This window comes from Engystomops pustulosus, chromosome 2 (genome assembly GCF_040894005.1).
Source record: "Engystomops pustulosus chromosome 2, aEngPut4.maternal, whole genome shotgun sequence".
In the NCBI taxonomy this organism is placed as follows: Eukaryota; Metazoa; Chordata; class Amphibia; order Anura; family Leptodactylidae; genus Engystomops; species Engystomops pustulosus.
Window position 1 is genome coordinate 160,081,118 of NC_092412.1, and position 13,688 is coordinate 160,094,805.

General features: G+C 40.4%; 1 protein-coding gene across 1 annotated transcript in view; it reads left to right on the forward strand.

Moving 5' to 3' along the window:
• Positions 1-13,688, forward strand: part of AATF (apoptosis antagonizing transcription factor) — an 86,588-nt gene that overhangs the window by 13,059 nt on the left and 59,841 nt on the right. The window contains exon 4 of the mRNA XM_072137151.1: positions 571-708. Within this exon, the coding sequence (XP_071993252.1) occupies positions 571-708 (138 nt within the window). The remainder of the gene's footprint in view (positions 1-570; positions 709-13,688) is intronic.

The window sequence follows — 13,688 nt, forward strand, 5'->3', positions numbered from 1 at the left end:
GTATGAATGTGTCTGAAGCCAAATTATCAGACCCTTTTTTCATTGCTGCTAGAGAAATATATCCAAAGATATTTGATTTCAGAATGGCAATTTTTCTGTGTATTGCTTCCTGGCCAGATTGGTGTCTTTTATTAGGTACTTGATATAGAGCTTGCCATAGAAACACCTAAAGTTTCTTTTGTAGCCTAATAAAACCGGGCACTGACTTTTGTCTGTATTCAGAGCAGGTTCTTAATCTGAAGTGACATCTTGTGTGTTACTGTAGTAACTTAACCGCTCCTGAAACATAGGGGAGAAGACTGGAGTGGTTTCCCCATATCAGCTAAATAGCACCAAGTGCTAACCCTGGCGCTTCTTAATGCAGCAAAGGTCCTTCATTTTAGCAGATCCTGTACAGCTCCACAAGTCAGTGTTTTTCTCTTTTGAGCTTTTTATAGAATCCCCAGTTTTAGTGGTAAACTGTAAAAAAAATTGCTAATGTGGATAAGTAGATAATATCTTTACAAAAAGTAAAAAAGAAATGCTTCTTTGTTAATGCATATTTGGTGTATATATATTTTTTTTTTTCAGCCATTTGGGATCAACTTCTAGAAGGACGAATAAAACTACAGAAAGTCCTGCTGTCCACCAATCAGCTTCCACAACACAATATGTTCGCATCATTTAAGGAAAGAGGCGGAGCTGAGCTTTTGGCACCACTAACAAACAGTAGGTTCCTGTGCATTCCTCATAAATCCCATTAAAATTCACCACGTTTTTCAAAGACCAACTTCAAGCCACAGTTTAGTCTTCTAGAATTTAGAATTGTGGTTGTTAAATTCCTTCAGACCCCTTTAATGACATTGAATTAGTGAAGTGATAAGTGTGGGGCGATAAGCTATAGTAAGCTCAATCTTTGTCACTGGAAAACCCCTTTAAAGGGGTAATCTCTTCTGGGCATTCACATTTAATGTCATCCATATGCTCTAAACATTCCTATTTTCAATTCGAAGTAAAAAAAAAAATGTACCTGCTTGAAGATAATTACCTATAAATGTCGCTATGTTACACCTTTGAAATAAGATATGTTTCCTTGGGTACGGTCACCTCTGCTGAAGTGATTGCACAAAGAAACAGTTTTTGTAAAATAAATGCCCAGGAGTTACTAAACGTCCTATAGCCATTCTGCGGTAATAAATGTTAAATCCAGTTTGTCGGGTGCCGCAATAGCATATGTCTGGCCACAGCAGCCAGCGTGCGGGGTGGTCGTATCCAAGGACAGCTTTCTTGCTACTAAGTGAAAACTACATTTATGGGAAATTATCTTCACACAGGAACATTTATATTTTGATAACATGGAATTGAAGAAATGTTTATATATGGCAGATCCATCCCATGTAAATGCTGGGATGGGAATACCCCTTTATTAGGAGAAATGAGTAGAAACCGGATATGGACTTATAGAATGGGAGAAGTTGCTTAACCCCTTCTTGACCGATGGTTATTGGTACCTGAATGGCCAGGTCAATTTTTGATGTTCTGCTATGCGCTTCTTTAAATGACAATATCTCTGGTAAAGCTTTTATATCATAACAATTTTTACTTTGTTTTTTAATGACATGTGAGACTTTAACTTGATAGAATAGTTTTATTAATTACATATTTTTTTTCTTTATAAAATTTGCCAATAATTGACTACAAATGTGAAAAAATAAGCTTTTTTTTTGTCATTCTTCCAATTAGTTTTTTTTTAAAAAGTAGTAACTTTTACCAAAATATTGTATAAATATGTACAGCATTCTATCACCCTTTCCCAGATTGAGCTACAGATGCTGAGGGTGCATGTAGTTCTGAAAAGTGAAAGTCTACTCTTGATATATGTGATTGTGCATGGATGCTTAAGAGTACCGGGGATATTCACTCTTAAAGTTACAATCAAGAATACACAAGCCATACCTCATATTAAAGGGGAGATTCTTCTGTTTTAAAAGAAATATTAATTGTGTGTCTGTGCCAGGGTTCACTACATCTAGCCATTTGGAGTTGGTCACTGTTAAGATGTTTATAGACGTCATTTCTGCACGGGGCATTTGCAAACAGGACGTATATAGCCGTATGGGGTTAATCTGACCATTTTGCACCTTCCTGAAGTGGCCATTTTTTTCAAATCTGACTCAACAAGTGGTTATGACTTTGGAATGCTTTGACATATTCAGGGGATTTTGAGATTCTTTTATCGTGACACAAAGTACTTCATGTTAGCTGAAAAAATTGGATAATATGTTTTGCAATGTTTAATGAAAAAAAAGCCTGATATTTGACGAAAATTTGGCAAAATTCTTGTGGTTTTTTTTTTTTTTTTTTTGTTATGAGGCTTAAGGCTTTAGGTGTGATTTTTGGTGTGCTATTTTACTCAGCCACCATCTTTAGATTTCACTGCCTTGCACTTGCTACCCTGGATACCACTGGAGACCATTGTCTACCTCATATTAATAGGCAGTCGATTCACGGCCGTTCTTATCCCCTGATGACGGAGACAACACTGATGCCTCCAGAAACGCGTTGGGTTTATGGGTTTATCATATGCATAGACACACATAATGTTCCTCTTACACATACCGACAAAGAAATAGTACTGGGACTGTCCTTGTCAGGGCAGGTGTCAAATGGAGCATTGGGGTGCAATAGGTCTGGCTTCCCGTACATCCTCTCTACCTGTATACCTTTGGGAGCCCCACCTGCCATTCTACTCCGTGTAGCTACATAGCTGGTAAGACCTAACCATTTTCTGGGGTTTTTTTTCTCAGCTATTTTAAGACTTGTGTGGTGTTGCAAGTATTTTTCTAGTTGCTAGTCTTTTTTTTTTATGGTGACCTTTAATAAAAGTTATGTATTAATATACCACATGAAATGTTTTTGTACCTGATTGGTTCTTGATGATTGCAGCCTTATTGTCTATCTTGGTGCACACACCTTTTAGAGTGGAAGTGTTCATAGTTTTTGTATTATTTTGATAAATGCGTTTTGACTCCTTCTCAGACCTCTGCATAAATTGTGGAAAATTGTGTCTACTGTTTGCCAGATAGAACTGCTGGGGATTTCTTTTACTCTATCTGATTTGATAGTTGTGGAAAAATTCAAGTACTCAAGGGTAATCTTGACCTGGGCCTCCTTACCTCTGTTGGTGGCAAGCATGTTAAAGTTGGTAGTTCTGCCAAAGCGTCTATATATACTCCAACAATTTTTTTTAATCTGGTCCCTAAATACTTTTTCAAAAATTTGGACACTTTTATTATCTTTATTTGGGGTTCCTCCAGATCGAAATTGCAGCTAGATAAACTGCAAAGACCAAAGAGTCGAGCAGGAATGGTCCATCCTGACATTTTTCTTTATTACTTTGCGGGTCAATTAAGATCTTTAAGCTCTTGGTTATCATATGATCCCCTCTAGTACCCAGAGGATGACTGGCAGAATGTCTGGGCCTCACAAGCTTATTGTCACTTCTAATGGGGAAGAACAGCGGAAGGCGGCAGCTATCTATCATAAAGTGGCTAGGACAGCCTGGCACTCAGCTCCTACAATTGAGGAGATTCTGGAGTTACACCTTTGTCTTAACTGCTGTCAATAATAAAATGACACCGGTATATATTCACCAGAGCTATCCTCACATTGTTGCGTCTCCATAAAATAGGTAGGCTGTCATTGCTCCAACGTTAACATTGTGCATGCACTTCGACAGATTTTTGCCATACGTATTGGGCTTGTTCGTATAGAAGTGTTCAGGTACTCTGGTAAGCTGCACCCATCATGAAAATGCTTCTGCGCAAGACATTGTTTTTAGTCAGGAAAGCTGTTGCCCTACGCTGGATGGACAACTCTCTCTGCCTTCCCTCTCACAATGGCACAGACTAGTAATCAGACTATAACCTATGAAAAGTGATCTAAAATTTGCTGAACAATTTGATATGGTATGGAAGAGATGGTGACTCCCCACTTACCTCATATACTCCAGATGAAATTGTGGCTGGTATGGGTAGATGATCCCTGCAGTGTTCCCCTGTGGTAGCTGACCTTGGATGAGCCAGGCTCCTGACATATCCCTGTCACCTCACCTAGTCTCCACAACCTCTATTTAGGTACCGGCAGATGGTGGTATCTTGCTTATAACATCAGTAGTTAACTTTGTGTACTCTATTGAGTTGTTGGATACATGTTTCAAATTGTTTTCCGTTTGTGCTATGCGATTACACTTGCATGCATCAATCCTTTTATCTTACATGAATGACCCGTGTACATTGTCATTAAAATTATCTGTAATCCAGTACCCTGTAAATGATGATATCTCGCTTACATGCGGTGATTGTTTTTTTTAAGCTGTTTTATTGAATATGCATACAATAAAATATATCAATTTTTAAGGTCTGAGAAGTAACACCAATTTATCTAGGGTTGTAGTGAGCATTTTAACCTCTGGGATGCTGGCTAAGATGTAATACAAAGTGAGTAAAAAATTATTATTTTGTTTCTCTAATATGCCATGTTTGTGCCAATGTATTTTGCCCAACTCATGCCACTGGGGACAAACACTTCAAAAATCATTATGCGGGTTATCCCGGTTATGGCAATAGCCCATATATGGCAATAATCTACAGGATGGGCACACGGTAGGGCTCAGTAGGGAACCAGTTAAATTTTAACTTTTGGAGCTCCATTATCACTAGATTGGTGTTGTTGTGCCCCTGAGGTACCAGTACAATAGAAACCCAAGAGAAGTGACCACATTTTAGGAAATGGCGCCCCTCAAAGAATGTATCTAGGGTTGTATGAGCATTTTAACCCCTAAGATGCTGGCTCAAATGTAATGCAAATTTTACTCTTCATTATTCACTTTGTATTACAATTTCTCAATGATGCCATTGTAGTGACAAATGTAGCCCTGCCACTGGAGACAAATACCCCATAATCATGATGGAGGTTCTCCCTTGCTGGGCACATGCAAGGGCTCAGAAGGGAAGGTGCAGCATGATGTAGAAGCTGTGGAGAGTACATCAGGGAAATGAATAAATTCTATATCCAGGGTGATGTGCTAAATCCTAAAGCAAACCTTCATACACAATCCAGGTTTATTGAGGAACGTGTCACGATGGTAAATGGTTGCCTCTTTATATACAAATTGCACCTTTTTAGTGTCCTTCACTTCTGGCTCTTTGGGGAACTTCTAGAAAGTGCTGCCCTGGTACAATCCTTGTTGTGGACTCACTTCCAGACGTATAAGCACTCCCCCCTTCCTGATCTCCAAAAATCAACTGCTTCACTGCCAGGAGAGCTCCCCTTTGGCCTGCACATCAATGCAACACGTAAGCATTACAGGTAGTCCTCGACTTACTACGTTGATCCGTTCTTGCGTGGCGTCGTAAACCGAATTTCTACGTATGTCGGATCATACGTTCATACAGTACTGTACCATAATAACAGTAGTGTACTGCGAACACCTATCCAAACACCTATCCTAACACAGTACCCTACATAATTATCAATAAACATAGGTACAGTAAAATATTGTGCAGTATAGTACGTTTAATAATGAAATACTGTACTGTAAGTGCTGTAACAGTAAGAAACAGTGTACTGTAATAAACAAAGATACTGTAACAATTCCAAAGAGAGAACAGGCGGAAGCTGCAGAAGGTGCTGGAGATACTGGGGCAGCTGAGTCAAGAGGGGCAGCTGAGGTAGAGGGTACAGGATCTGTTGCAGGCCTCTCTACCTTCTTGAAGTACTGCTGCAAGTTAGTTTGGAAGGAGACCATCTTCTTCTCCTCCAAGATCTCCTTGTAACAACTAAGGGAATCCATGACTCCTCTGGCAACCCTAGTGTTACCTTTCCATGTTGGGATCCTCAGCCTCAAACTTTGACAACCCTTCCTGTATCAGGGCTAAACCTGCTGCCAAGCCCTGCCTTGTAAATCTCTTATGTTCTGGGGTTGGTTTGTCATCCTCTTCCTCTATCATCTGCTTCTCCAGTTGAATAAGGTCCTCAGCAGATAACTCCTCTCCATGAGATGCCAATAGCTCTGTGACATCCTCCTCCTCCACCTCCAGATTCATTGTCTTACTCATATCAACAACGTTCTTTATGATGCTAGTCACTGACTCTTGGACCTCTGTGACATCATTCACAAACTGGTGACACAGTTTTTTCCACACACCATTCATACTGGTCTGCTTAACCTCATCCCAGGAATCAGCAATGTTATTCACAGCATCAAGGATGTTGTATGTTTTCCAAAAGTCCTTGAGAGTCAAGTTCTTATCCTTTTCAGTTGCTGCTAAAGCATTACCAATGACCCTTTGTAGGTAGTAGGCCTTGAATGTAGCAATGACTCCTTGGTCCATAGGCTGTATTAGGGCAGTGGTATTAGGTGGAAGGTAAACCACCTTGACAGTAGGGTTAAAGTCATCCAGATGGGCAGGGTGTCCAGGGGCATTGTCCAGAATTAGCAACCCTTAAAGGGGATATCCTTGGAGGTACAATACCGCTTCACATCTGGCACAAAATGGTTGGTGAACCAGTCATGAAACACTGCAAGTGTCACCCATGCCTTCCTATTAGACTTCCAGATGACTGGTAGATGACCTTTTGAAATACCCTTGAGCGCCCTTGGATTCTCAGCCTGATATACCAGCACGGGCTTCAGTTTGTATTCGCCAGCAGTATTGCCCCCAAGAAGCAAAGTCAGTCTTTCCTTGCCGACTTTATGACCTGGTGCTGTCTTCTCCTCCTTGGCGATGTACATACGGTTAGGCAAACGTTTCCAGAACAAGCCTGTCTCATCCACGTTGAACACTTGTTGAGCACAGTAACCACCCTCCTCAATTATCTAAGCCAATTCTTTTGGAAACTCAGTTGCTGCTTTCTCATCAGCACTAGCAGCTTCACCTTGCACTTTAATGTTATGGAAATTGGCACGATCCTTAAACCTCATAAACCAACCCCTACTCACCACAAATTCTTCACTTTGACTTCCTTCCCCCTTTTCTCTTTTCAAGGCCTCAAACAGTCTCCTAGCCTTCTCCTGAATAACCATAAAACTCACAGGGATACGGCGTTGATTTTGGTCTTCCAGCCAAAGCACCAATAATCTTTCCATCTCAATAATAAGCCCACTACGCTGCTTTGTTATCACTGTTGCTTTCATTGGAGCAGATCCTTTCACATGTTCAAGGATACGATCTTTATACTTGATAATCGTAGCAACAGTCGAACGACTAAGTCCTAATGACCTTCTGTTGCTGTTTCCCCCTTCTCTGATTGCCTTATGATATCTACTTTCACCTCCATGGTGATGGCCTTCCTTTTCTTTGATGCACTGGTATCAGATGAGTCTACCTTTCGTTTGGGAGCCATAATGAAGGGTGTTATGGCATGCAGGAGACTCGTTTTTCTCATGTACAGTAATCGGGTACAGTGTGTAGTACTCTATGACTTCCGGCGCACGTACAGTTTGACTAACCACGAAACGACGTAACCCGAGACCGTCGTAACCCGAGGACTACCTGTATATAGTGCCATCTGCATGATGCGCACGGCCAGATTCTTGTACCATACCCTCGACTTCTGCATGGTGTTATATGGCTGAAGCACCTGATCCGACAAGTTAACCCCTCCCATGTACCTATTTTAATCCAAAATGCAGTCAGGTTTGGGGCGTTCTGTACTGGTACCTTGTACAGAAGCAGGGGGGCTGTTGTGTCCCTGTACTTGACACACAATACAGAGTTTGTGAATTGTGCCTGGCTCTCGTGCCTTCTAAGTTTTTCTCCTAAAAGTGACTTCAGGAGACCTCTCTGATTCCAGTATTTCTGGAAGCTAGGCTCAAGGGTGGTAGCCCTTGTCCAGTAGTGGGTGCACCAAATCTCACACTCCTTTTCCATAAATCCCCAGGAAGGAGGGGGCGGGGTCATTCTGGGGGAACTGTTCTTGAGTCCTTCCCTTCATACACTCTGACCTTGTATGTGTACCCTGATGTACTCACACAGCTTCCTCCAACACAAGTTATTACTGGCGGAAATTAAGTCTTCCTTTGAAATCTACCATGGACTCGTCGATAGATAGTTGCCTGACCTTATATAAGCGATCATAACTGGGGTCATCTCTGGGTGGGCACTGAGCATTGTCTGCTTAATGCTTAAACTTATGGATGGCTTTCAAATACATCCTTCGCATCGCCATGCAGAACATTGGGGTGTGGTACATTGTCTGTGCTCCAGTAGTCTTTGATTTTTTTTTTTTTTTACCAGTCCCATAAGAAGTGCTATGCCCCAATATTTCTCAATCTCTACAGAGACAGAGGTCCACCCATTGGATTATGCGCAAAAAGAAATGAGGTTTTGGGCAATATGTTGTGCAGCGTTGAAATGGCTCTAGGATACAATTAGGTCCTTACAAAAGTCCACTGGTCTGAGTCCTGTCGTGTCTGGGTATCCTAGGACTGGCCGTAAAATCGGGGGGACGGAGGGGTGTAGTTTATTTGGGGTCACCCATGTAGGGTTCAGAAGGTCCAGGCACCTCTTCCTCTCCAGAAGCGCCCCCCTCCCCCAGGCACCTCTTCTTCTGCAGAAGACCCCCCTCCCCCAGGCACCTCTTCTTCAGCAGAAGCACCCCCCCACCCCGGCAAAATATTTTTAAATTCCAATTGTCACTGGGGAAAAAATTTTTTTTGTCTGGAGCTACAGTTATAAAATATACAGGTTAGACTTGCATATGAATTCAACTTAAGCACAGACCTATGGACCCCGTATCTATTACATGTATTACATGTATGTAACCCAGGGACTGCCTGTACTGTACTTGCCTCTGTTTACATAAATAACAAGTCCTCTTTATAAATATTAGTAACTCTAGAGTTTTAGTGATGGGAATGCTCTGATTTTTTTGCCATTAGAATTGGTTTGTCATAGTGTAAGAGTGTTTGAATAGGTAATTTCCATTCATTAAGAGGCAGATGATGTGGTCTAGACTGTAATTGCTCATAAAGAGGTGTGATATAGATTGTGGTGTTGTCACATCACCACTACTACAGTGATGAGTTCTAATTATAGATAACTAGGATAGGACACTGCAGATTAACCTCAATTTGTGATGGAGATATGAGAGAGAAATTGCTTGCTGTGTCCATGCTGTGCTGAGTAATGAAAATGTGTATCCACTAATTATTACAAGTCAGTGGTAGCATGGCTTTATATAGAGGTGGGGTAACTGACTGTGATAGGGACTGCAGATACACTCTCAAAATTCATGGCTACTTGATCATGTTCTGTCATTGACCTGAAGTTTACTAGCTATAGCTTTATCTGGTTTCACAGTGTAAGGACTTATTATTCATATCTTACCATATGCCATATTACCCGTCTGAAGTAATATCACCAAGTCCACCATAAAAGTTCTGATGATGCTATGGTGCTGGATAGTCTCATGTTATTGTCACACATACAACTCTTCTGTTTATGAAAAAGGACACTTTATAACCGGAATTTACTTCACATTCTTTATAATGCAATAAAGTCTATGTACCATATGATGTGGGGAGAAAAAGTATTTGGTCATTTGTGCAAGTTCTCCCACTTAAAAAAAATGAGAGCCCTGTAATTGACATCATAAGTAGACCTCAGCTATGAAAGACAAAATGTGAAAACAAATCCAGAAAATCACATGGTCTGATTTTTAAAGAATTTATTTGCAAATTATACTGGAAATTAAATATTTAGTCAATAACAAAAGCTCATCTCAATACTTTGTTATATATCCTTAGTTGGCAATGAAAGAGGGCAAACATTTTCTGTAAGTCTTTCACAAGGTTGGTACACAATGTTGCGGGTATGTTGGCCCATTCCACCATAGAGAAACAGCATGATGTTTTCACTCTCAGCAACTACTGTGAATTATGTGTTCTTTGCAACAGTAGACCAAAACTACTTTAGTTTCATTTGACCATATGACATTCTCCAAAATACTTCCCTGGAACATCCAACTACTCTATAGCAAACTTCAGGCGGCACTGTCACGTCTGACCGTAAACTATTTTGGGGATAAATACAGTTTTGAATAAAATTTTACATATTTAACATTAAACCCCCTATATAATCAACCCATTTTCAAATCTGCACCCCTCAAACTATCAGAAACCGCTTTTAGGAAGATTGTTAACCCCTTCAGATCTTCATAGTAATCAAATCAAAATGGAAGTGAAATTTAAGTCAAATTTTTTTTTTTTTTTTTTTAAAGCTTTATTTGGTCAAAATGTGATGACAGTTTATATGTACATTTCACATTACATTTTCAGGTTCCACATTTATGTACCAGCGTGTTTACTAACTTGCATATAAGCAGTTCAAAGTATGATATGTTTACCTCAGAAAAAGCATAAAATACATAAACAATTAACATCAGAAGACATCCCGACCTTTCAGGGATTTGGGTTACGTATCTATCAGCGCTTGTAACGAGTGTAGTCATATCCTTTCCTGTATTTCCCTTTTCTGTTAAGTTAGTGTATGTCCAGTGTCACTTGCAAGCGCCCCAGGGTCCCTTTGAGGTTTTCCGTGTGGTACCATTCAGTTTGACATAACTTGGTCATTAATTTCCTAATTTCGTCAGTCGAAAGATATGTCACAATGAATGTTCGCCACTTTCGAAAGAATGATTTGGTGCGTTTGTTCCCCAACCGCTCTGTTTCTATTCTGTCTACCTCTATGTATGTTTGCATTTGGGCCAACACTTCCGCCCAGTCCCGTATCGAACTTTCCAGCCAGTGATTCAGCAGGCATCTTTTTGCTACCAGCAGCGTGATGTGTACCAGTGGTGGTAGCGGATCCCCTTTGTCTCCCTCTTCCCCTTCGGGAATGACCGAATGGAATAGGATACTTAACGCGTTTAATGGGAGTATAACTGAGTATGCTCTGTCTATTTGGTCCCAGATTTCTTTCCAGAATGCCTGTAAGTTGGGACAGGTCCATATAGCGTGGTAGAGGTCCATCAGTGGTGCTTCACATTTCGGGCATTTAGTTATCCTATCAGGACGGGATTCTGACGCCGGTAGGTTAAAGGCATATATGGCTGCATGCATCAGTTTGTAGAAGGTCTCTCGCCATCTTTCGCTTAAAATGTACCTGCGTATCTTGGCCCAGCTATGTAATATGCGGGATGATACCTGAGTGGCGTGTAGCCGTTTCTCCCAATACGGGAAGTTGAGTGGTTGCTCTATGGTTCCTCTTTCCTACCTAGTATGGTATACAGTATCGCTATCGTCCCCCCTGGGCCTCCCAGTAGCTCGTCAAAAGTGTTGGTGGTCATTTCCCCCGCCAGATTACTGACTCTGGAAGTACAGAATGCCGCCATCTGGGCATATGGGAATTCTTGCCTATCTGGTAGTGAGTATTCTTCTGTAAGCTCTCTCAATGATTTTGAGTCTAGGTTCAATTTGATGTATCAAGTGTCGCATCTGCGTGATCCCCTCAAGTTTCCATGGTACAAACAGTCTACTTGTCCTCCCTGCTTCAAAGTCTGGGTTGTCCCATAGGGTGAGGTGTTTAGAGAGTTGAAACGCCAGCCCAAATTGTTTCCGCAATGCCTTCCATGTTGCTATAGTGTCTCTTAAAACTACTGATTGTCTAGCTATCTTTGGCAATTTTGCATATGGCAAATGGAGAGCTGCTATTAACCCGCATTTTTACAGATCGAATCTCACAAGAAAATTTCTTAAAAAGTTAAATTTTTTATTGAAAATGAATATTTAAAAAGAACGAACAATTTACAACATTTGTGAATATCTACAAGTTATTAGTTTGGATCGTTCCTGAAGGTCCAAAAAAGTCCACTACAGTACCAAATTTCTTTTAAATAATTAAATGAGGCACATACTTATATGTATAATGCAATAACTGCCAATATTGTTTAAAGTGCAAAAGTGCCAGCATAAATTATTGCTCAACCCAAGTCACGAAGTGCCAATGCATAAAGAAAAGGATCTATATATACCAATGGGTATGATAGAAGTGCAAAGTTACAACAAGTATATGTCAAAAAAGGATCAGATATAGGTTCACTTACCCATGGTATATATGGTATGTAGAGTGGAAAACCCCGACGCGCGTTTCGCGTGCCACCGCTTCCTCAGGGGGCCTGATCCCTGATCGGACCCCAGGGCTACCATAGCAACGATCCGCGCCTCACGAAAAAGGCCCGGGGTGGGGGTGGGGGGGGCGATTGTGGGTGAAGACCCCCAAAGGCAGGTTAAATGCTGCGGTCGCGCTGACTGCGGCATTTATGGGGTTAAGCACCCGCGATCGGAGCCCATTCCGACCGAGGGTGTTACACTGGGGTGTTGGCTATTAGTTACAGCCAGCACCCTGTGAATCCTGATGCCGGTTCGGCTCATATCTTCATCTGAACAGGCATCAGCTAGGCGTCCGATGTATCGGAAACTGAGCGCTAAGTCACTGATTTCAGCGTCCGATATATCAGACACAGAGCACATAGGGATTAAACGTTAGACAATGTAATTTTTTGGATTTGTCTTCACATTTTGTCTCTCATAATTGAGGTTTACCTATGATGTCAATAACAGGTCTCTCATCTTTTTAAGTGGGAGATCTTGCGCAATTTGTGGCTGACTGAATACTTTTTTTTTCACAACTGTATTCCCGATTACTAAGCTTACTCTAATATAAATGGATGCTCCTATTTTTACCAAATGAAATGCCCAGCTGCAGCCCTAGACACGGGGCCATCTGGTGCAGTATCATGATACTCAATAGCAATACAATATTTTCATGAAAAGAAACAAGTATCTGAATTCAAGATTTTTAGGGTGTGGTCACATGGGACATTCATGAGGCATTTTGTGAGTAGAGCTTTAGCTTTTATATGTATTCGGAAGGTTGTCATGTTAATATAAAATAATTTATTTTGTGTCTTATACATTTTTCTATTCAATCTAATTTTATTAATTTTATGCTTTGAAAAAAGGATAATGTAGTAATATGTAGAGAGATCTCTGAGAAGATACATCTCTATATATCAGTGCACTAAGCTTGTGTGACAGTGTAACTTTATGGGAAGTCAAGTGACTTTTTAGTGCATAGGACACTGGTTAAGATCATTGCAGTTGTATGCTTTTTTTTTCTGCGTAACAAATTTCACTTCATATTAAATATTCCATGTACTGGGAAGCAGGAAAAATTCCAATTCCAAATGCGGTGAAAATGGTGAAAAACGCATTTGCGCAACTTTCTTTTGGGCTTGGACTTTATGGCTTTCATTGTGCGCCCCAAATGACATGTCTACTTTATTCTTTGGGTCGGTATGATCACAGGGATGCCAAATTTGTATAGGTTTAATAATGTTTTCATACATTTACAAAAATGAAAGCCTCCTGTACAAATTTTTTTATTTTTTTACCATCTTCTGGCACTAATAACTTATTCATACTTTGGTGTATGGAGCTGTGGGTAGTGTCATTTTGTGTGACTTTTGATGATGTTTTCAATGATACCATTTTTAGGACTGTGCGACGTTTTGATCAATTTTTATCAAATTTTTTATGGTTTATAAAATTTTTGACTTTGTTTATTTATATTTCTATCATTTCTAGGGAAAGGGGGAGAGTGATTTTGAATTTTTATAATTTTCTTAACTTTTTTTTTAAATTT